We start from the raw sequence: 25,223 nt of genomic DNA, 5'->3' as shown, positions 1-25,223 counted from the left end.
GCATTTGGGTCTCTGAATTTCTTTAAATTATTTGCGGTTCCCCTCTTAGAGAGTTTTTCTCTCTCACCAAGTCCTCCTAACTCCACCTCCCTTTCCAGAAGTCTGTTGCCCCTTCCCAGGGGCTCAGTGGGTCTCCAGGCACCGAGGAGCCCTAATGAAGATGAGTCAGCGCTGATTTCCCATCTGGTGGACACACGGCTCATTTACCTCTAGTGGTTTTGCACAAACCCAAAGCGCTTCATGGATGGGTTAAAAGTTTGCGGCAACTTCTTAGTGTCTGCGTATGAACCTGAAGTTAAGGGAGACCGTTCTCAATCAGTAAGCCACTTATTTCTGAAGCCAATTTTCTTCAAGCAACAGAAATGGAATAATGGCAGCTTCTTACAGTCCTAGCTGGTGACTGTGGTTCTGAGCGAGCTGGGAGATTTGGCCTAAGTCTTGGCTCTTGTTGGTGTTGCAAATAGCTGAAGAGAATCTGAACTCATTATTTCTAACAGTTGTTACACAAATAAAAATGGATAGTTTGGTTAGTTTATGCTTTATTAATGAGCCATTCAAGGGAGAATACTAAAATGCTGTAGCCAGTAATAGTCCAGTGGGAAACTTCATGATGCTGGTGATGACATGAAGTTCTGTAATTATCCCAGTCATAAATTTTACCCTGGCCTTCTCTCATCCCTTTGACTGTTCCCCTCCACCAAAATATTTCTTCCTTTGTAATGTTTCCTGTTCTAGTTTGCCTCATATTGCTGTGATAAACACCATGATTTCATCCCAATTTGGGATGAAAGAATTAATTTTTGTTTGTATGTCCCAGATCACAGTCCATCATTGAGGGAAGTCAAGGCAAGAACCTGTAGACAGGAACTGAAACAGTGATCATGGAGGAGCACTACTTACTGGATTTCCATGGTTTATTCAGTTTGCTTTCTTGAACAACACAGGGCCACCTGCCAGAGGAAGTGCCATCCACATCGGACTGGGCCTTCCTGCACCGAATCACTGAAGAATATGCCCCACGGCTTATTCAATCTGAGTCGATCTGATGGAAGAGTTTTCTCAGTTGACGGTCTGTTTTCCCAGATGACCCTAGCTTGTGTCAAGTTGACAAACAAACATACAAACAACCAGCACTTGTAGTAGAATTTATAACTATAATTCATTATCTGTTGTGTGTACTGTCAGAAACGTAGATGGATATGTTTGTGTTTACCCATAATGCCAGAATACATTGAACAATACATTCATAAACAACATTGGTTCTGTTGGCAACACTTTGCTGCTGCAACTCTTGAATTACCATGATAGCTGGTCAAAGCAAGCACAAGTTATTTTATTCTAATCTTAGCTACTAGTACTAACTCCTATATCATACACCATATCACATTGTAAATACCCACCTATCTATCATCTATGTATTTATGTCACTTATAGAAGATTAAAGGACAGAGAAGACTTTTGTTCTGTTACAGTTACCCAAACTCTTCTGACCTCCCAGTACAGTATGAGAATTAGCAGTAGAAAGAAATGAGAAAAAAAAGCTTGACTTATGATTTATGTAAAGAAGATTTTTTTTGGGGGGTAGGTGTTATTGCAGAGTCAAGTTTTCTGCTATGTCCACAACAATATTGTCTGCTTTAGTCAACCTTCAGTTATCTACTGAGCACCTGTTATGTGCCAGGTACACACGAAGGGGCCAAAGATTGTGAGGGTACAAAGGTAAGGTACAAAGTCCTGACCTTTGCAAATTCAGCAAAATAAATACTTTCTGGGCTTGTTCTTCTGTGGTTTTTTTTTTTTTTGTTTTTTTTGTTTGTTTGTTTTTTAACTGAGTAAACCTGAGTTAAATCTGATTGGGTATTATGAACAATCTATGACATTCTTTACATTTGTCTGATTTCCAGGGCAGAACACAATTAGAAATTATAAAGGCTCAGCCTAATTTTTTCAATATCCTTTTCATTTTAGGGGTGTGATGAAAGTTGATATAAATCTTCAGAAAGTGGACATTGACCAGTGTTCGAGTGATGGCTGGTTTTCAGGGACTCACAAATGTCACCTGAACAACTCAGAGGTAAGAATACCTCTGATGAAATTGGAACCGAAGGCTTGGTTGCCTCTTGCACATGTTTTATTTGTATGGGCGAATGACTATGTTCATCCTACCGAGTAAAAGAGAATTTGTGCAGACCTCAGTTCTTTCAAATGAACTGAAAGAAGGGAGAAAATAAAATTTTGCAGAATAGCTGTTTGGGGACTCTTAAGACAAGGCTAAAAGTAAGGCTGTGGTTGAAATTTGACTTTAATTAAAGGCTGATTTTATTCTTCAAAATGAGCTAGAAATGTAAAACAATCGTAATGAGAAAACAGTCCCAGTGGGACCAAATAGACTAAGCATTTTTTAATGCACTGTTGTTGTAGGTTGCTGTTAAAATTTATTATTAATTATCTTTTAGTAATGCTGTTATTAGTCCTAAACAGCTGTATACCCAAATCACCACACAGTGACTGGGATTTATTTAATTAACCTAGAACACAATGCTGGGCAATAGTTACTCCATCCTAAACCTCCAAGCCCTTGTAGTTTCCTAACATTTAGATTCACCCATTATACTTGTTTTTTGTGAAATCTTAGGTCCGGTTCATTCTCCACGTTGTTCCAAGACCTCTGCTCCTGCCTCTGCTCTCCCAGCCTCTGTCCTCTCTCCTCCTCTGCCTCCCACCTTCTTGTCCTCTGGCTCCTCCCTCTCTTCCTGCTTCCTTTCCATTGCACAACATTGTGGCTTGTTGCTTTGTTTTGACATGTTTACACAAAGTTGAGACAGGTGATGCTTAGAATAAGTATCACAATGCAATGTCTGGATCGAAACCAGAGAGTGGGGGAGAGAAATCAGCATTTGAATGAACAAGGGTAAGATGAATTTCAAAAGAACATTCTACCAACACACTGTGATGCTTATTGCCACATTTGTGGGATCCATTCAGACACATTGCCACCTGCTAAAATGTTGTAGAGCAGGTACGGCAGGGCAATTTGGAAAACAAGAAGAAAATTATATGCAGGGACCTGGAGAGGGATTGGTTACAGCTGTGTGTGTTTTCCTTTTTTTTTTTTTTTTTTTTTTTTTTTTCCCCACTGCTGTCCCTGCTTGATTGGGTGGCAGGCTGGCTGATTGTCCAGAAGATAACAACAGCAGCAATGACCCTTGTCACTTGGCTTTTGCAGTCTAAAAGAAGAAATATGATGACATACTAAATATATTATCAGTAATCTGTCTCTGAGGTCCAAAAATGCTGTGAAAAAGAACAGAATTCTACTTTTCTGATCTTAAACTCTTGGAACATCCCAATGTTGACTCCATTAATTTGTAAGGAAAGTTGGCTCAGTTTAAATAGGAGGGTGTTTCTACAAGGTCATAACCAACATCTTTAATTTGAACTTTTTTTCAGTTGTGAATAATAGCTGTGCACAGTGCAAAAACATGGTTTCAAAGCAAAGCCAGAATGATATTTGACACTACGTACCTATATTTGCAATTATAGGTGCACAGGTATATGTATGTACGTACATGGATATATAATCCTCATATGTCCACATCACACTTAGCTTTATCTACGCCCATGCTCTTTATCACGGTGTCCCTCAAATCTCCCTCCTCTAGTACCCCAACACCTCAATACTCTCCCATGTTACTCTAAATCTACCTCACCTCCATCATGTTCCTATAACGCAATTTCTCCTCCTTGGTTCCTCATACATGTTCCCTAATCTCTTTCATGTCTATATATAGACCTTCATATAACCAGGCCTCAGTAGCTCATCTTTTTACATCAACCCGTACCTGACAGGGACTGCATAGTATATGTGAACATTTTTGCTTTGTTTAATCCTCTGTCTATATTTGTTCCTTCTATGGTTTTGAATAATTCTGGGACTTTACTTCCCTATGGATGATTCTGGCAGTTTCAGACATCTACATTTCAATTGATGAGGTGATTGCCCTTAGTTTGGTTATTTTCTTCAAAGCTATTGCATGTGGGCACTTTGGATTGTCTTTAGGTAGCATGGATTTTTCTTTCTTCCTTTTTTTCCTGCTGTGTGTTTTCTCTACTGGTCTAAGGGTAACTATTTCTATGCAGCCTTGTTTAGGTAGGGGTGCTGGTTTCAACAAATGTTCTATCTAGAAATAGGAAGATAGTCCCTTTTAGCTTGTAGTAATCTTTGTGTCATTTTTTTTAACTTTTTAAAATTAATTACAGTTTATTCACTTTGTATCCCAATTCCACCCTGTCTTCCACATCTAATCCCATACCCCTCCACAAGTCCACTGATAGGGGAGGTCCTCTTCCCCTTCCCTCTGACCCTAGCCTATCAGGCCTCATCAGGACAATGGATGCATTGTCTTCCTTTGTGACCTGGTAAGGCTGTTCCCACCACAGGAGGAGGTGATCAAAGAGGCAACCACTGAGTTCATGTCAGAGACAGTCCCTGTTCCTCTTACTAGGGAACACACTTGGAGACTGAACTGACATGGGCTACATCTTTGCAGGGGTTCTAGGTTATCTCCATGCATGTTCTTGGTTGGAGTATCAGTCTCAGACAAGAAACCTGGGCCCAGATTTTTTGGTTCTTTTTATCTCCTTGTGGAGCTCCTGTCCCCTCCAGGTCTTTCTGTCTCCCCCTTCTTTCATAAGATTCCCTACACTCAGCCCAAAGTTTGGCTACGAGTCTCAGCACCTGCTTTGATACCCTAAGTAGAGTTTTTCAGAGGTCCTGTTTCCTGGTTTTTCTCTCTTCCAATGTCTGTCCCGTTTGCCTTTCTGAATAAGGACTAATCATCTTACCCAGTGTCCTCCTTCTTGCTTAGCTTCTTTAGGTGTACAGATTTTGGGTATATAGCACGTGTGTCTTTCTGCTTCTGGGATACCTCAGGATGATCTTTCTAGTTCCCACCATTGGCTTGCAAATGTCATGATTTCCTTGTTTTTAATTGCTGAATAGTATTCCATTGGGTAAATGTACCACAATTTCTATATCCATTCATCAGTTGAGGGACATCTGATTTGTTTCCAAATTCTATCTATTACGAATAAAGCTGCTATGAACATGGTTGAACAATGTCTTGTTGTATACTTGAGCATATTTTGGATATATGGCTAGGAACTGTATAGCTGGATCTTGAAGTAGCACTATTCCCAATTGTCTGAAAAAGTGCCAGATTGATGTCCAAAATGGTTGTACAAATTTACATTCCCACCAGCAATGGAGAACGGTTCCCCTTTCTTCACATCCTCTCCATTATGTATTGTCACTTGAGTTTTTTTAAATTTATTTTCTAATTTATTTTTTAATATTTTATTTTTATTAATTACCATTTATTCCCTTTTTATCTCACCTGTAGCTCCCTCCCTAATCCCCTCCCAATCACACCTTCCCCCCTCTTCTCCAGCCGTGCCCCTCCTTAAGTCCACTGACCATGGAGGTCATCCTCCCCTTCCATGTGATCCTAGTTTATCAGGTCTCATCTGGAGTGGCTGCATTGTCTTACTCTGTGGCCTGGTAAGGCCAAACCCCACTGAGGGGTAGATGATCAAAGAGCCAGCCACTGAGTTCATGTCAGAGACAGTCCCTGTTTACCTTTCTAGAGAACCCACTTGGACACTGAACTGCCATGGGTTACATCTGTACAGGAGTTCTAGGTTATCTCCAGGAATGGTCCTTGGTTGGAGTATCAGTCTCAGAAAACACCCCTGTGTCCAGATTTTTTTGGTTCTGTTGCTCTCCTTGTGGAGCTCCTGCCCCCTCCAGGTCTTTCTATCTCCCCCCTTCTTTCATAAGATTCCCTGCACTCTTCCCAAAGTTTAGCTTTGAGTCTCTGCATCTGCATGGTAGAGTCTTTTCAGAGGCCCTCTATGGTGGGCTCCTATCCTGTTCCCTGTTTTCCCATTCTTCTGTTGGTGTGACCTAGAAAAGATCATCCTGAATGAGGCATCCCAGAATCAGAAAGACACACAGGGTATATACTCAGTCATAAGTGGATATTAGACATGTACAATAGAATAAACATACATATGTACACCTAAAGAAGCTAGTCAAGAAGGAGGACTCTGGATAAGATGCTCAGTCCTCATTTAGAAAGGCAAAGAGGATGGACATCACTTGAGTTTTTGATCTTAGCCAATCTTGATGGGTATAAGGTGATATCTCAGGATTGTTTGAATTTGCATTTTTCTGATGACTAAGGAGGTTGAGCATTTCCTTAAGTGTTTCTCTGCCATTCGATATTCCTCTATTGAGAATTCTCTATTTAGCTCTGTCCCCTATTTTTTAATTGAATTACTTGATAATTTGCTGTTTAACTTTGTGAGTTCTTTATATAGTCTGGATATTATCCCTCTGTCAGAAATAGGGTTGGTGAAGATCCTTTCTCAGTCTGTAGGGAGTCGTTTTGTTCTGATGACAGTGTCCTTTGCTTTACAGAAGCTTTTCAGTTTCATGAGGTCCCATTTATTGATTATTGATCTTAGAGCCAGTGCTGTTGGTGTTCTGTTCAAGAAGTAGTCTCCTGTGTCAATGAGTTCAAGGTTCTTCCCCACCTTTTCTTCTAACAGATTTAGTGTGTCTCCTTTTCTGTTGCGGTCTTTGATCCACTTGGACATTAGTTTTGTTCAGGATGATAACTATGGATCTATTTGCATTTTTCTACATGTATAAATCCAGTTAGACCAGCACCATTTCTTGAAGATGCTATCATTTTTTTTTATTGTATGGTTTTGGCATCTTTGTAAAAAATCAAGTATCTGTAGGTGTGTGGGTTTATTTGATTCCATTGAGGCACCAGCTAGTTTCTATGCCAGTACCATGCAGTTTTTATTACTATTGCTCTGTAGTACAGCTTGATATCAGGAATGGAGTTACCTCCAGACGATCTGTTGTTGTATAGGATTGTTTTAGCAATTCTGGGTTTTTTGTTTTTCCATATAAAATTAAGAATTGTTCTTTCAATGTCTGTAAAGAACTGTGTTGGTATTTTGTGGGAATTGCATTGAATATGTAGATTGCTTTTGGCAGGATGGCCATTTTCACTATGTTAATCCTGCCAATCCATGAGCACAGGAGGTCTTTCCATCTTCTGATATCTTCTTCAATTTCTTTCTTCAGAGACTTGAAGTTTTTTTCAAACAGGTTTTTCACTTGTTTGGTTAGAGTCACACCAAGGTACTTTATGCCCTTTGTGGCTATTGTGAATGGTGTTGTTTCCCTAATTTCTTTCACATCCTTTTTGTCTTTGTATACAGGAGGGCTTCTGATTTTTTTGAGTTAATTTTGTATCCAGCCACTTTGTGAACGTGTTTATCAGCTGAACTAGTTCGCTGGTTGAATTTTTGAGGTCACTCATGTATTCTATCATATCATCTGCAAACAGTGATACTTTGACTTCTTTCATTCTGATTTGTATCTCCTCGATCTCCTTTAATTGTCTTATTGCTCTAGCTAGGACTTCAAATACTATGTTGAAGAGATATGAGGAGAGTGTGCAGCCTTGCCTTGTCCCTGATTTCAGTGATTTAAGTTTCTCTTTATTTAGTTTGATGTTTGCTATAGGCTTGCTGTATATTGTCTTTACTATGTTTAAGTATGTATCTTGTATCTCTGATCTCTCCAAGACTTTAAACATGAATGGGTGTTGGATTATGTCAAATGCTTTTTCAGGGTCTAAGGAGATTATCACGAGATTTTTCTCCTTCAGTTTGTTTATATGGTGGATTTCATTGATGGATTTCCATATATTGAACTACACCTGCATGCCTGAGGTGAAGTCTACTTGGTCATGATGGATGATATCTTTTATGTGTTCTTGAATTAGGTTTATAAGTATTTTATTGAGTATTTTTGCATCAATGTTCATAAGAGAGATAGGTCTGAAGTTCTCTTTTTTTCTTTGAAGGTCTGGTTTCTGTGGTGAAACCATCTGGCCATGGGCTTTTTTTGGAAGGGAGACTTTTGATGACTGTGTCTCTTTCCTTGGGGGATATAGGACTATTTAATCTTTTTGCCTGATCTTGATTCAATTTTGGTAAATGGCATCTAACAAGAAAATTGTCCATTTCATTTAGATTTTCAAATTTTGTGGTGTATACCCTTTTGAAGTAAGACCTAATGATTGTTTGGATTTCCTTAGTGTTCTGTTATGTCCTCCTTTTCGTTTCTGATTTTGCTGATTTGGGTAGTTTCTCTCTGTCTTTTAGTTAATTTGGTTAAGGGTTTGTCTATCTTGTTGATTTTCTCAAAGATAAGATTGATTGGTTTCATTGATTCTTTGAAGTGTTTTATTTGATTCTAATTAATTGATTTCAGCCCCGAGGTTGATTATTTCCAGCCATCTACTCCTTTTGGTTGTGTCTGCTTCTTTTTTTCCCCAGGGCTTTCAGGTGTGCCATTAATTTGCTTTTATGGTATGTCTCAAACTTCTTTCTAGAGTCACTTATTGCTATGAACACTATTAATACTGCTTTCATTGTGTCCCATAAGTTTGGGTATGCTGTGCCTTCATTTTCATTGAGTTTTAAGAAGTCTCTAATTTATTTTTTCATTTCTTCCCTGACCAAGCTGTCATTGAGAAGAGTTGTTTAGTTTCCATGTGTATGTAGGCTTTTTGTTATTGAGGTCTAGTTTTATGCCATCGTGGTCTGATATGATACAAGGGATTATTTAGATCTTCTTGTATCTGTTGAGGCTTGCTTTGTGCACGACTATAGTCAATTGTTGAGAAGGTTTTGTGAGGTGCTGAAGGTATACTCTTTTGAGTTTGGGTAAAATTTTCTGTAGACATTAGGTCCATTTTATTTAGAACCTCTGCAAGTGTCATTATTTCCCTCTTTAGCTTCTGTGTAGATGATCTGTCCCTTGGTGAGAGTTGGAATGTTGAAGTTTCCCACTATTAAGGTGTGTGGATGTGTGATTTAAGCTTTAATAATGTTTTATTTACAAATGCAGGTGCTCTTGTATTTGGGGCATAGATGTTCAGGATTGTGATGTCCTCCTGGTGTTATTTTCCTTTGATGAGAATGAAGTGCCCCTTATCATCTTTTTTATTAATTTTGGTTGAAAGTCTATTTTATTAGCTATTAGGCTAGCTACCACAGCTTGTTTTTTGTGTCTGTTACCCAGCAGTATATCAAAGCAGATGCTGAGACTCATAGCCAAACTTTGGGCAGAGTACAAGAAATCTTATGAAAGAAGGGGGAGGTGAAAGACCTGGAGGGACAGGAACTCTACAAAGAGATCAACAAAACCAAAAAATCTGGGCCCAGGGGTCCTTTCTGAGACTGATACTTCAACCAAGGACTATGCATGGAAATAACCTAGAACTTCTGCACAGATGTAGTCCATGGCAGCTCAGTGTCCAAGTGGGTTCCCCATTAAAGAAAACAGGGGCAGTTTCTGACATGAACTCAGTGGTTGGCTCTTTGATCACCTCCCCCTAATGGGGGAGCATCCTTACTAGGCCACAGAGGAAGACAAAAGACAATGTAGCCAGTCCTGATGGGACCTGATAGGCTAGGGTCAGAGGGAGGGGAAGAAGGGCTTCTCCTATCAGTGGAATTGGGGAGGGCCATTGGTGGAGAAGAGGGAGATAGGGTGGAAATGAGAGGAGAAGAGGGAAAGGGCTTTAGCTGGAATACAAAGTGAATATATTATAATAAATTTAAAAAAGTTATAATAAAAAGAAAAAATGTTTCTTTGGGGGCTGGAGAAATCACATATATTAACATATATAACATATACAGACACACACAGAGACAAACACACACACAAATGCACACGCAAACACACACATACAGTCTGGTCACAGATAGCATCCTCATGTCTCCCCTTGTCAATGGAATGTCTTGGGTATGAGTCTAATCTGTAACGTTACATCATTCTAGTTAGGAAATACGCTTTAAAAAGGTGAGAATGGTTATTATTTGGTGTATGACAAGAGGAATTTACTGCAAAGATCCAAAGAAAGCATTACTTGACTCTTCCTTTGAAAATTCCTGCATTCAGAGCATAGTTTATATCCTTGAGTTTAATGGGGCTTATGGTGCTTTCCTAGAGATCTTTAACTTAGTTTCTGGTTTAGTGAAACAGTTGGATTAATTATCATCTTGTGTGCTTTTGTACTGTGGCACTTATTTTCACGGGAATCTTTAGAAATATTAGTCTAGAACGGGGCTGTCCATTGTGAGAGGCACTACCCATATGTAGCTACTAGTTTTAGTTTATAATAACTAAAATTAAATAAGATGAAAATTTAAGGTAAATGTCCACTATAACCTGATTCTAGCATTTTATAGCTGCTTGTAACCAGTGGCTAGTATATTTGACAAGGAGGTGGCCAGCCAGTAGCTAGAAGTTATTTGACTCATAGTGCAGAGGGAACACAGATTTCAAAGGCTTTCAAATCTCTGAGTTTCTATGAGTAGTTGAATCTGTGTCATTGCCTTCAGATTCACTGAGATTCATTAAGGACTAGCTTGAAACTGATATCAGCTACTGAAGTCTTCTCTTGAGCTATGTTAACTCTGGAAAAGGAGTGAGGACAGAATGAAGCAGGGCAGCTTGTACTGTAATCTTGGAATCCAGGAGTGCCAAAGCAAGAGGATCATGAGTTTAGGGCAAGACCTCATCTTAGGAAAAAAGCAAGACCTTTGGAATCTAGTTTTTACATGCCACTAATTCATGCTAGAAATGCTAAAAAAATCATCCAGCAAATGGAGAGCAATGAACTGGCCATCATCCAGATGTTTAAATGCCTGTCACACTGCATCATGGCTTTTCTTTTCATCTGTTGTCAGCATGAACTGGTTGTTTAAAGGGAAGTACTGCCTTCTTATCAGAATGAAGAATAGTGATACTGTTCTCTGAAGTACCCCCATGTACCAGGTGTTGAGCAGAAATCTGAAGACAGTTCTCTATTGATGGCCTCCCTTCATTTTCAGACATTGCTTTTGTTTTCTTCCATGGGAACTTCCAAAATAAAGACAGAAATGCTTTCCTCAGGTATCTGAAGATTATTTTCAGCCATTGTTAAGCGTCTTTCCATTAGGCTAAATACCTTGTGGTTCAGTAATACAGTCTTGCTTTATGGTGGAACTGAAAGAGACCCATGCCCAACCAAGCGGTTTTCCCTGATTTGTTCTCAGAGTTGTGATTAGCTAACATGTTTGAATTTCTTACCTAATCTTTTTTTCTCTCTAAAATTAGTAGGTGGTGGTTGATTTTTTTTTCTGTTCCTAAGGAACATGATAAAACTAAACTAAGTTTTCATTCATACAAGTTGGATGAGATAAAACTTGGCTCTCAATTCCATGCTTCCAGCCACTGAAACAAGGCTACATCAGTGTCCTTTGTCATCTTGTAGTTGGGGAGAGTATGAATCTGTTGTGGGAAGTTAAAAGACATCAAAGCTTTGTGGTCATCTTCTCCACAAGAAAACTGCATATCTTTTCTTATGTACAGTTGCAAGTTGTGGGTTGTGTTCTAGTTAAATGTCAGAGTACTGCTTCTAATAATGTCTCATGTAAGCCACTTCTGACTTTAGTTTCCTCATATTTAATTAGCTATACTAGCCTTCTTGGCTTCAGGTTTGCTGAGCACAGTCTCACTAACTTTTAATTTAATAATTAACAATGTGTACATTTGATTTTATGTGGGGTACTTTTTCTGCGATTTAATTCAAATGAATCTTTCAAGGTGTGTGTGTGTGTGTGTGTGTGTGTGTGTGTGTGTGTGACAGAGACTTGCTGTGTGGTTCTGGCTAGCCAAGTGCCCAGGCTAGTTTTAGTTTTAGGGTTGCAGCAGTCATCTCCCCACCCTCAGTCTCTAAGTGCTACGATTACAAGTATATTTCCACCCTAAAATAATATGGAGTAATAAAGGAAATAATAATTTAAATAAATCACTTTGTTCTTGAGAGATACAGGAAACTTGAAAATGTAACCAACCATGGCACTCTTTAAGTGCTAAGAGATTAACATACAAAATATGAACTTGGAGACACAAAAATTATCTCTATCATAAAAACGAATCTTTGCCCAGCTCTTAGAATTGAAAGTGTTTTGCTTACTATATTAGCAAACAGTAGTTATTGCACCCAAGAAGCCACGGCAGGAGGATTGTGAATTCAAGATCAATCTGGGACCTCATCTCACCAAACCAATCCAAACCAAACCAGACCAAACCAAATCAAATCAAACCAACCCAAATTATTATACTCTGTAGTGAGTGTACTACCATGCAGAATTGGTAGAAAGGCAGTTTCTCCCAAATGAACTTTTGGTAAGTTGGTAACATTACTATAATTAAAAGCACACATCTCTTGGTTAAAACTGTTTCTTTTTTAATTTCTTGAGTTTGCCAAAGATCATCTTCTGAAAGTGCATACACACCTGTGTGCCACAGCACACATTACAGTACAGTGCCCCGAAAATCTGGAAACAAATGCACAGTGCAGAATCAGCCAAACAAATTAGGATGTGTTAAAATATAGTGCCATATTGCTACTTGAGATGAGTTTCATTCTTTACTCATTGGCATGCGGTGATTATGGAAACAGATTCTCCAGTATGATTTAATAATTCATGAAGATCTGGAGGTATAGAGAACAGTTATGGTATGAGGACACCTTTCTGAAATGTTTGTTTTAGATGAGTAGGGTCTTGGTGAGATGCCAACTTGCCAACCCTTTTTAATCCTGAGTTGTAACACCTGTAACTTTGGACATATATGTAGGGTGATTTGTACAAGCTAACTTCCAGTGTCTTCCATAGGTCATGACCTCATATATGAAAATATTGGCTGCACTAAGTTTCTGAACATGTATGGACCAAAAATTAATACAAATCCACATGAATCTGAGGTGAATGTGGCTGAAATCGCGAATCTGAGGTGCTTTAGGCAAGGTTCTCCGTGCTCCTCTCATGACTTCACTGAAGCTTCTGAACACACAGGGTGCACATTTGGCACCGTACGTGTCACGCCACACATATCCCCTCCAAGAGCAACAAGTAAGTTCAACTGCTGAGTCCTCTCTCCAGCCCCAGAGTTTATGCTCTTATAGAAACTTAAAGCATAATTACAGAAAACATACACTTTCAATTATTTTACTATCAAATATATACCTCTGAATTACATTAGAATGTTTGATATGAAAAATTGTTGAGTTGCTGATTTGAGTTTCATAAAAAGTGATGAACTTTGTTTGGGATTAGGGAAGAATTTCTTAGTTCCTACAATTTGTGGAATGGCTCTAAACATACTTCTGCCATTTTGTGCTACATGTTTATTCACAGATTTTCTCAGCATTGACAATTACGAAATCAAAATTTTTATCCATTTTGAATAATATTAAAGATGCAGTTTCAAATATCCAGCAATATTTAATTTTTATGTAAAAGCAAAGTTTGTTTTTTAATTTCCATGAAAGAAAATATTAATAAATAATAAAGTCAGAATCATGTAGTTATTTCTAGTTTGCACATAAGGAAACCAAGTTCTACAGCTTGACAAAGGTAAAAAATCTGGTGTGTTGGTTCAGGGAGCCGAGCTCCAGGAAGGTGGTCTAGATGACGAGTGGTTACTGGGAAAGGCACTCTGACCAGTAGGGGTCATGGGATGAGACTGCTCTGGTTCTGTTACTGGGAGTTCAGCCAAGGCACACAATGCAATCACTGCTGTGGGAAATTAGTTTGAGACCAGTCCAGAAGTGCTGATGTACCTCATGGGTGGCCAGGACACATTTCAAAGAGACATGTCAAGCTTATGTTCAAATTTGCTTGGGACAGTACATGATCCTATTTTATAGGCAAGTAAGTGGGGTGAGCAAGAGTTTTATTTATTTTCCCTAAAGACTTTTTTAACTCTTTGAGAATTTCATGCAGCTATACAATGAAATATGATCCTATCTATTTTCCATTTCTCCCCTCCTAATGCTCCTTTTTTTTCTCCCGATCTTATGCCAATTGTCATTCTCCTCTTCTTTCTCTTCTACGTCTTCTCTTCCTTCTTCCCTCTCCTCCTTTCTCTCCTCTTCCTTCTTTTCCTTTTTGATAGCCTACCAGGTCCAAATAGTGTTGCTCAAATGTGCGCAGGTGGGACATATAGTGAAGTATGGCAGTCTTACCAGTGGCAACAAGGAAACAGTAGAAAAGAGTGATTTCCCCTCCCTCAATGGCTATCAGTAACTCCCCAGTAAGGGATGGGACCTGAAGAACACCTCCCGCATATTTGCCGAAAGTTTGGTTGGCTTGGTCTTATGCAGATAACCACAGCTACTATGAGTTTATGGCATGCAACAGCCATGTGACATCTAGAAGACAGCGTTTTACAGCATCTCTTCTCATCTTTCAGTTTTTAGATTTTTTTCCTGACTCCTCTTATGTAATGCTTTTTGAGCCTTGGTGGTAGTTGCGGGACTGATAAAAAACAAACAAACAAACAAACAAACAAACAAAAAAACCCCAACATCTCCTTTAGAGCTAAGTACTCAGAGTTCCTTATTATCAGTTACAGGCCTCTAACTTGACTGGCAGCAGGAGCTTCTCTCTTGCTGTGGTACTCTTGGTTTTTAATATGATTGTGACTTTGAATGGTAACATCTAGTTTGAAACAGGACCCAAGGGGTTGGTGAAAGCTTTGTGTAATTGACTGAGCATCACCTAAAAGACTGGTATTAAGGGAAGGGACTCAGTCTGTGCAGAGAATTAGAATACAAAGTAGGATGCAGTAATAGAATGTAAGTGAATATGAGAGGTTAATCTCATCATGAGCAGGAATGCCAACGTGAATATTTATGAAAATATGTAAGCAAATGTTGGACTCTACTATTGGAAATAAAATTCCAAAATGCCGCTAGGTATCTCTGTAGCTTAGAAATCCTGATGAGGCTGAGTTTAATGTATAAAGATCCATAGTTTGTAGGGAAAGGCTGTAGAGTAGGCCGTGTGAGAGTATTAACCCATACATCCCAGTGGATATGGACTCAAAGTACCAGACTCTCTCAGTTTTCAATTTGATGAGAAAGCAGCTGAGGAAATTTAAAGTTAGTGAACAGATTCAGAATATATAACTAAATTTATAGTGGAGACAATTGAGAGGGGTACACCTACCTATTAAATCCTTGCTTTTGTCATATTCTGTAGCAGAAAATTGCTAGTTGTCTAAATCTAGATATGAGAAGCAATCAGAGTATACAGCAAGTGCCTGAGGGTGAGTTTTAGAGATTAAATATAACTCTGCATCATTAGCTCATGTGGGAAAAATCCCATTATGACAGCAAATAAGATCTAATCTGGCACTACCTTCACCACAGTTATGTAAAAATACAGTGGAGCCTAGTCAAAGCTCTTAGTGAGGAACCAGGCAGTCCACTTTGGAGCACAGGAAAAAACCGTGTTGCTTAGCTACAGCATTTTCACTAATTTAGAAAGCTTTACCTGACTGTATTATACAAGAGTTAAACTTCATTCCTTGACATACCTCCATTTCCTAAGACCAAGCCTTATTTACCATTCTCTTCATCTCATTATATGGTTATTGTTATATTTGCTGTCTTTACTAAGTAGTTTATATATGTTCATTTAAGATTCTTATTGTTTTTCCTCTCACACAGCTTATACATTAGCAAAGAGAACAAGTTGGTGGTTGATTATGTCAGTGCGGGGTTGAGAAGACTTGATAGTTCTTTTGCCCTTGAAGCAATGAACAAATATATATGTGTATATATATATATATATATATATATATATATATATATATATGTAAGTATATATGTCTATATATTTGTCATTTGAAGTCATTGCACTTTCCCACTTTTGGTTGGCTTATTCATAGTTTGGTTTGCTGCTGTTTACAAAATGTACAAGTTTACAATGAACTGTATCACACTTCATTATATGCATAATTTTGTATTTCACAATGCAAACTCACATGTAGGTATATGGAAAGATTGGTAAGTCAGTAAATTTAATTGCTAAAACTGATCTGAAAGGTCTTTGAAAATAGGATTAGGAATCCTCGTTTAGAAAAACAGATGGGATGTGCATTGAGCATATGACAGGAGTCTACTGAGCGCATTTGAAAGACTCTAACTAGCAGTGTTTTCAAAGCAAAGACTCATGACCAAACCTTTGGCAGAGTACAGGGAATCATAAGAAAGAAGGGGAGTTAGTCTGATGAGGAGAGGATAGGAGCTCCACAAGGACCAAATATATCTGGGCACAGGGTCTTTTCTGAGACTGGCATGCAACCAAGGACCATGTGTGAATGTAACCTAGAACCTCTGCTCAGATGTAGCCTGTGGTAGCTCAGTAACCAATTGGTTTCCCATAGTGAGGGGAACAAGGACTATTTCTAACAGGAACTCAATGACTGGCTCTTTGGCCTCCCCACCCCCTAAGGGAGGAACAGTCCACAGAGGAGAGCTTTGCAGCCAGTCCTGAAGATACCTGATAAAACAGGATCAGATGAATGGGGAGGAGGTCCCCCCATCAGTGGACTTGGCAAGGGGCACAGTGGAGATGAGGGAGGGAGGGAGGGGCTGGGAGGGAATGAGGGATCGGGACACGGCTGGGATACAGAGTTAATAAAAAACTGATAAGAAAAAAATAAAATTAAAAAAAAAGAAACTAGGATTAGGAGAAAAAAAAAACAGAGAGCTGTTAGTCGAGAAAACGTAAAACTGTTGCACACATGGCAGGAAGGTACATGAAGAAAGAAATATTGGATGCTCAGAGTCTCCTTAACAGGAGAGAGAATTCTGAGACTCCTAAGTCTAAGTGAGACTTTGGAAGGACTTTTGATTCATGCTTTGTTCCCTGGAGGGAACACCTTCCCTGTCTTATAAACAGGTGGATATCCACTTTATTTTTGTAGCTCTTCAGGAAAGAGTCACAGCCCCAGTTTTATCTCACTGCAATAATCGTAATGAACTGAAGTAATGACCGGATCTTGATTATGTAATTATTTTTAGGAGATTCTACTGTCGGCTTGTCAGTACAATCTCTGCTTTATGCATAAGAAAGCAGTTTTTCTCTGCTATATTATAGTCCCATGTTCACCAGGGGAAAGGCTGAAGAGCCAATTTTATATTTATGTTTGTAATGGTTGTTTGTGTTACAGGCTTGGTTGTCTTAACTATCTAGTTCTGTTGAAGCTCACAGTTCAGAGACCTAACATAAACCTACTTACTCATAGTACTCCTGGAAGATCTTAGCCCTAGTTAAGAGAATCTGTCAAGTTAAAAACATTTTCATGGTAATCCAAAGCTTTTGAACCAGAGCTTCAGTAAAGTGTGTTGCAGCAGATTGAATGAAGAAAGGGAAGATGAGAATTCTGTTGTTTTTGAACAAGGTATAAATCAAAGATATTTCAGGAATGTAAAATAATTATAGCTTATTTTTGAAAATATTTTTTTATAATTACATTTAAAACATGCTATGAATCTATTGTTTTTAAATGAATTAATACACATTTTGGAAATTTCTCAGTGTTGCTGTTTAAGATGATAAATATCTGTGCTGGTTAATTTCTTGTCAAACTGATATAAATTATAGTCATCTTGGAACAGGGAACTTCAACTGAGAAAATGCCTCTGTCAGAAAGCCTGAAGGCAATTCTGTGGGGGTATTTTCTTGATTAATAATTGATGTGAGACGGTCGAGCCTACTGGGAGTGATGCCACTCCTGGGCTGGTGGTTTGGGGCTGTGTAAGAAAGCAGACTGAGATAACTATGGAGAGCAAGCCTGTAAGCAGCACGTCTCCATGGCTTCTGCAGCAGGGCTTGCTTCCAGGTTCTTACCATGAATTCCTGCTTTGGTTTTCCGGGATGATGGACTGTTTTGAAGGTGAAATAAGCCCTTCTCCCCCAACTTACTTTTGGTCATGGTGTTTATTCCAACAGCAGATAGCAAATTAGAACAGGTAGATATATTCCTGTCACATCAAAGTATGTGTTGGACCTAAGGGTAAGCTAGGACGTAGGGCAGGTGGTAATACAACACCACATTGTTTTTCTTTGTTCAGAGCTGGTTGGATTTTGAGTTATGAAAGTGTTTGTAGTATGACCTCTGGTGACCTGTAGCCTTTTCTTCCATATCCAGTCATGCAATACTATACTGGTTTTACCTCTTATAACTCAAAAATCTGTTTTCTTTCTTTAATACAATAGACTTTATCAACCTTGTTTCCCCCTCATATATGTGGTGACTGTCAGTATTATGCTTGCCTAGAGTGACACATGTGGTTTTTAAAAATATTTCTTTTATTTTTTGAGATTATAATAGAATCCCTTCATTTTCCCCTTCCCTTTCTTGTCTCCAAGCCCTCCCATATGGGAAAGAAAACCCCTGTCTTCTTTAGAATTCATGACCTGTTTTTTTCGTTAAATGTATGTACACACACACACACACACACACACACACACTTCTAAGCACATGAATATACCCTTCTCAGTCTGTATAATGTTACTTGTATGTGTGTGTTTAGGGCTGACCATTTGGTATTGGACAAACTAGTGTGGGGAAGACTATTCTGCGTTGTAGGGTTGAGGCCTCCTGCCACCCCAATCCCCCATTAGCATGTCTGTTGTTCTTTTTTAGCTCATGTTTTACAGTCACATTAGTAAGTATAGCTTCTGACATTCCTAGAATACACAACCTCATCGCAAAGCCCCCGTATCTCTACCTTAGAGTCTTCCCACCCCCTTTTCTGCAGTGATCCCCAAGCCATAGGTGCAGGAGTTGTTTTGGGACTGGTATCCACACCTCCATCTTTGATTGGTTGTAGGTTTCTGTAATGGTCTCTGACTACTGCAAGAAGTTTTGGGACTGGTATCCACACCTCCATCTTTGATTGGTTGTAGGTTTCTGTAACGGTCTCTGACTATTACAAGAAGTTATCTTGAGTATAAAAACTACACATATCTGGGTATATTTCTGGGTCTTCTATTCAATTCTATTGATCCACCAGCCAGTTTCTATGCCAGTACCATGCAGTTTTTACTATTGTTGCTCAATAGTGCAGCTTGAGATCAGGGATGGAGATATCTCCTGAAGATCTTATATTGTACAGGACTGTTTTAGCGATTCTGGGTTTCTTGTTGTTCCATATGAAGGTGAGAATTTTTCTTTCAAGGTCTGTAAAGAATTGTGTTGGTAATTTGATGGGAATTGCATTGAATCTATAGTTTGTTTTTGGTAAGATGGCCATTTTCACTATATTAATCCTGCCAAGCCAAGCCATGAGCATGGGAGATAGTTCCATCTTCTGGTATCTTCTTCTATTTCTTTCTTCAGAGACTGGAAAATTTCACAACAAGGCACTTTATGTCTTTTGTGGCTATTGTGAAGGGATGTTGTTTCCCTAATTTCTTTCTCAGCCCTTTTGTCTTTTGTAACAAGAGGGCAACTGATTTTTTTTTGAGTTATTTTTGTATCCAGCCACTTTGCTGAAAGTTTTTAGCTGATGTAGGAGTTCCCTGGTAGAATTTTTGGGGTCACTCACATATACTATCATATCATGTGCAAATAGTGATACTTTGACTTCTTCCTTTCCAATTTGTATCCCCTTGATCTCTATTAATTGTCTTATTGCTCAAGCAAAGACTTCAAGAACTATGTTGAAGAGATATGAAGAGAGTGGGCAGCCTTGCCTTGTCCCTGATTTCAGTGGGATTGATTTAAGTTTCTCTACATTTAGTCTGATGTTGGCTATAGTGGACACCTGATTTTTGACAAAGATGCTAAAACCATACAATGGAAGAATAAATGGTGCTGGTCTAACTGGATATCTACATGTAGAAAAATGCAAATAGATTCATACTTATCACTCTGCACAAAACTAAAGTCAAAGTGGATCAAAGACCTCAATATAAAACCAGACACACTAAACCAGTTAGAAGAAAAAGTGGGGAAGAGTCTTGAACTTGTTGGCACAGGAGATAACTTCCTGAACAAAACACCAACAGCACAGGTTCTAAAATCAACAGTCAATGAATGAGACCTCATGAAACTGAAAAGCTTCTGTAAAGCAAAGGACACTGTCATCAGAACAAAACGACAACCTACGGATTGGGAAAGGATTTTCACCAACCCTATATCTGACATAGGCTACTATCCAGAATATATAAAGAACTAAAGAAGTTAAACACCAACAAATCAAGTAACCCAATTAAACAATGGGGTAGAGAGTTAAACAGAGACTTCTCTGTAGAGGAATAGAGAATGGCAGAGAAGCACTTAAAAAAATGCTCAATGTCCTTAGCTATCAGGGAAATGCAAATCAAAACAACCCTGAGATTTCACCTTACACCCATCAGAATGGCTAAGATCAAAAACTCAAGTGACAACACATGCTAGAGAGGATGTAACCTTCCTGTATTACTGGTGGGAATGTAAACTTGTACAACCACTTTAAAAATCAATGTGGTGCTTTCTCAGACAATTAGGAATACTGCTTCCTCAAGTCCAGCTTTACCATTCCTAGGCATATATCCAAAATATGCTCAAGTATACAACAAGGACATTTGTTTGACCATGTTCGTAGCAACTTTATTTGTGATAGCCAGAAGGTGGAAACAAACCACATGTCCCTATGCGGAGGAATGGATACAGAAATTGTGATATATTTACACAATGGAATACGACTCAGCAATTAAAAACAAAGAAATCATGAAATTTGCAGGCAAATGGTGGGATCTAGAAATGATCATCCTGCATGAGGTATCCTAGAAACAGAAAGACACACATGGTATATACTCACTTATAAGTGGATATTAGACATATAATATAGGATAATTATACTAACATCTGTACATCTAAGGAAGCTAAGCAAGAAGGAGGACCCTAGGTAAGATGCTAAATCTTCATTTAGAAAGACAAATGAGATTGATATGAGAAAAGGAAAAAAGCAGAGAACAGGACAGAAGCCTATCACAGAGTGCCCTGAAAGACTCTACCCAGGAGGGTATCAAAATAGATGCTGAGATTCCTATCCAAACTTTTTGCAGAGTGCCGGGAATCTTATGAAAGAAGGGGGAGATAGAAAGACCTGGAGGGAACAGAAGTGCTGCAAGGAGAACAACAGAATGAGAAAATCTGGGTACAGGGGTCTTTTCTGAGACTGATACCCCAACCAAGGACCATGTATGGAGATAACTTAGAACCCCTGCACAGAAGTAGCCATTGCAGCTCAGTGTCCAAGAGGGTTCTCCAATAGGAGGAACAGGGACCATCTCTCACATGAACTCATTGGCTGGCTCTTTGATTACCTCCACCTGAGGGGGGTGCAGCCTTACCAGTCCACAGAGGAAGACAAAGAAGCCAGTCTTGTTGAGACCTGATAGACTAGGGTTAAATGGAAGGGGAGAAGGACCACTCCTATCATTGGACTGGGGGAAGGGCATAGGAGAAGAAGAGGAAGAGAGGGTGGGATTGGAAGGGAATGGGAGAAGAGGCTACAGCTAGGATACAAAGTGAATAAACTGTAATTAATATAAATAAGTAAGGAAAGAAAGAAAGAAAGAAAGAAAGAAAGACAGAAAGAAAGAAAGAAAGAAAGAAAGAAAGAACCACACATATCTGTTGGTTATAAAACCAGATACTTAGAATATAGTTAGGGATTATGCTGATTTAATAAAGTGATGGTTGTACATTCTCCTCCAAGATTCATGACTTCACTAGCCCTGGTTAGTTAACTAGGTTTCTAGTACCTGACAGAATTTTCCTCTTGTTGAATAACCTGAAGTCCAATCAGAGAGCTGTTGGTTACTGCTAAGGTGTGTGTGTCACTACTGAACTCTTACAGTTATTTGCCATTGATGTGGTTGTGATAGGACTGTTGATTGTTTCCCTCTTCTGAAAGTTTATATGGTGTCTTCTGGTACTATGAAAGCTAAAACCGGTGGAGTAATTTTTCAGATCAGCTCTGTGCCTTGTGTGAAGTGTATGATATCTTATTAGGGACTTACCTTCCACCTCTGGAGTCCAGCCGTGGAAAATAGCAATAGTTTGTGATGTTTTGTGATGTTAGATGGTCTTTGGCTCTTGGAGGGATCATTGTCAGGCAAGATTGGAACTTTTCTTTTAAAACATATATATTTATTTCCACAGTAACTTAATGTGCATTATAGATATTTCTAGGAAGGTAGTTAATAGTAAGGGTTCCTTGTGACTTTTTCAGATATTCTTGCCTTTATTTTACTCCCCTTCATGTATTTATCTCTCTTCTCCCTCCTTAATTAGAGCCTCCCAATTTTTCTATTTCCCCCATCAGACCACTGGTACCTTGCTATCCTCTCTCTTGCTCCACAATGGTCCCTTGTTTACTTTCCTGCTTTCTGTAGCTACTCCAGGATATGTATTCACTTTAGAATATTTGGAACTAGGAGCCTCAGATAAGAGAGAACATGTGAAATTTGTCTTTCTTACAGGTCTCATTTATGTGGCAGTTACTACAGTCAGTAAAGCATCTGTCTACACGTAACATGGCTCTTCCTTGATCCTGCTTTCTTTTCTTTCGAGCAGAATACCTAAAAATCTTTTCTCTCAGGCTGCTTGGACTCTGGTAGTACTTTCTGTGTTTACTTTTATTCTTTTCTAGCTCATCAGCATATTGCTGATTTTAAGAAAATTTTGTATAACAATCATATCTTATTGCTGAGACAGTATTGCTTAATACAGTTTAAAGTGATGGCTTGTACTCAGACTGCTCATATCTCTTTTATCTATCTATCATCTATCTATCTATCTATCTATCTATCTATCTATCTATCTATCTATCTATCTATCTATCTATCTATCTATCTATCTGAGACAGGGTTTCTCCATGTAACCTTGGATGTCCTAGGCTCACTTTGTAGACCAGGCTGACCTCAAACTCATAGAGATCCACCTGCCTCTGCCTCTCAGAGTGCTGGAATTATAGGCGTGTGCCACTGTGCCCAGCTTACTCATATTTTTCTCATTAATTCAATTTTACATCTCATTCATAGGCCCCTCCCTCCTCTCCTCCCAGTCCCACACTTCATCCTGCATCCCCTCTCCTCTATTCCTCAGAATAGGGGAGCCTCCAAACCCACATACCAGCTCATCTATTCACTTGAGGACTGAGTCTTCCTCGGTGGCCTTGTAGGGAAGTCCCATCAGGGGGAAGTGATCAGAAATCAGCAACATAGTCTGTGTCAGAGATATCCCTTACTTCCCTAACTAGTGGGCCCACATGAAGCCTAATATGCTATGCCTATTGGGCTTATCGTCTTGGGGTCTGTGCATTGCAGTATGTCTATCTTGTACTATGTGACTAAAATCCACTTATAAGAAGTATATATCATATGTGTCTTTCTGGGTCTGGGTTACTTCACTCAGGATGATCTTTTCTAGTTCCATCAATTTGCTGACAAATATCATGATTTACTTGTTTTTAATAGTTGAGTAGCATTCCATTGTGTAAATGTACCACAGTTTCTTTATCTATTCTTCACTTGAGGGGCATTTAGGTTGTTTCTAGTTTCTGGCTATTACAAATGAAGTTGCTATGAACATGATTGAGCAATGTCCTTGTTGTATCGTGGAACATTTTTTGGTTATATGCTCAGGAATGGTGTAGCTGGGTTTTCCTTTCTGAGCCTCACATTTCTGTAAGTGTGATAGTTCTGAGATCCATGCTTTGCATGGCATGTTTTCTATACATGTTAGCTCTTTTCCATAGTGCATAGTAACCTTGAAAATATCCTGTACTTGTATTTGCTGGTATGTATTGGCCTTCTGTGCTAGACTTTAAGTTTCCTGAGGTCTTAAACCACATTGGTGTTTTTCATATGTGTATTTCAGGTGTCATAACAATGCATATAATTAAGATATGTAACAAATATTAATAGTATTTGTATTCGTTTTCTAAATCTGTATGTTATTCCATTCTGTAATATCTGGCCACTTGTCTCCACAGTTCTCCCATGTGATCTCGTGTCTCTGCACATTTATTTGCCCTTGCTCTTTCCTTATAATGGCGCACTGCTTCTCACTGTAACCACTTGATGGATCCCACGCTAGTCTTTGAGGTCCAGGCTGCTGCCTTTGGGTTTTCATAGAATGTTTTTCTTCCTCTGCTTTTGCAATATCTTATGTTATTAACCAATATGTTTATTTAATTGTTATTATTTATAGTAGCTACATTTATTAAAATCTTTTTTATTTGTCATTTGAATAAGTATAGGCATACATAGAGATGCATAAATATACATCCTGGATCTATAGTCCTAGAAAATATATTACTGTTTTGGTGCTATAGCTGAGGAAACAGATTAATAATAAAGGAATTAATTACATTATGTTTCAGTGAAGAATTTTGGTCAGTTGTGAGTGTAAGAAAACCTTGAGCAAGGGCAGTGACCTAATATTTCTCATGAGTAAGACTGACCTTATGGTTTAAATTCATGTATAATAGCAGTCTGGAGAGACGGATCAAATGCTAAGAGCTCTTGATGCTCTTTAAGAGGACTGGGGTTTGGTTCCTAGTACTGGTGTTGGGTGGCTCACAGCCACCAGGAACTCCATCTCCAGGGGACACGACCCCATTGTGTGGTCTTTATGGATGCACACATGCATGTGCACACACAGATCGAAACAAATAAAAATTCATGTGTAATACGCAATTCACCTAATCAAACATTCTGTCCACTGGCTTCACCATTGTCTCACACTCATAAAAAAGATTTAGATGAATTTCATTTGCAGGGTTCTCTCATCTTTGTTTAAGAGTGGAAAATTCTAGTGTTGGTATAATGTTCTTTTGGAATGTATACAGTTTACCCTTGTTCATTCAAATGCCAACTTCTCTCCCCACTATCTTGTTTCACATTGCACTGTGATGTTTATTCTAAGCATCACCTGTCTCAAGTTTGTGTAAACATGCCACCATTTGTTCTCTAAATTGTCAATTAAAGCAACCAGCTACAATGTTGAGCAATGGAGAGGATAGAGTGGGACATCCTGGTCCAGAGTGGAAGGAAGAGGAAGGAAACAGGGAAAGAGGAGAGGAGGAGAATCTGGAGAGGTCTTTGAACCACGTGGGGAAATTAACCAGACTTAACATATCACTAAAAGCAGTATAATGGGTGAATCTGAATGCGGGTTTGGAGGTTTAGGATGGAGTAACTATTGCCCAGCATTGTACTCTAGG

At 38.8% G+C, this 25,223-nt stretch overlaps 1 protein-coding gene across 1 annotated transcript in view; it reads left to right on the top strand.

The window, feature by feature from the left end:
- Gpr158 (G protein-coupled receptor 158) overlaps positions 1 to 25,223 on the top strand; it is a 528,628-nt gene that overhangs the window by 44,766 nt on the left and 458,639 nt on the right. The window contains exon 2 of the mRNA XM_055593813.1: positions 1,969 to 2,074. Within this exon, the coding sequence (XP_055449788.1) occupies positions 1,969 to 2,074 (106 nt within the window). The remainder of the gene's footprint in view (positions 1 to 1,968; positions 2,075 to 25,223) is intronic.

Source organism: Psammomys obesus, unplaced genomic scaffold (assembly GCF_907164565.1).
Source record: "Psammomys obesus unplaced genomic scaffold, mPsaObe1.curated_primary_1811, whole genome shotgun sequence".
In the NCBI taxonomy this organism is placed as follows: Eukaryota; Metazoa; Chordata; class Mammalia; order Rodentia; family Muridae; genus Psammomys; species Psammomys obesus.
Note: the sequence above shows the minus strand (reverse complement) of the source record. Positions and strands in the feature narration are given on the sequence as shown.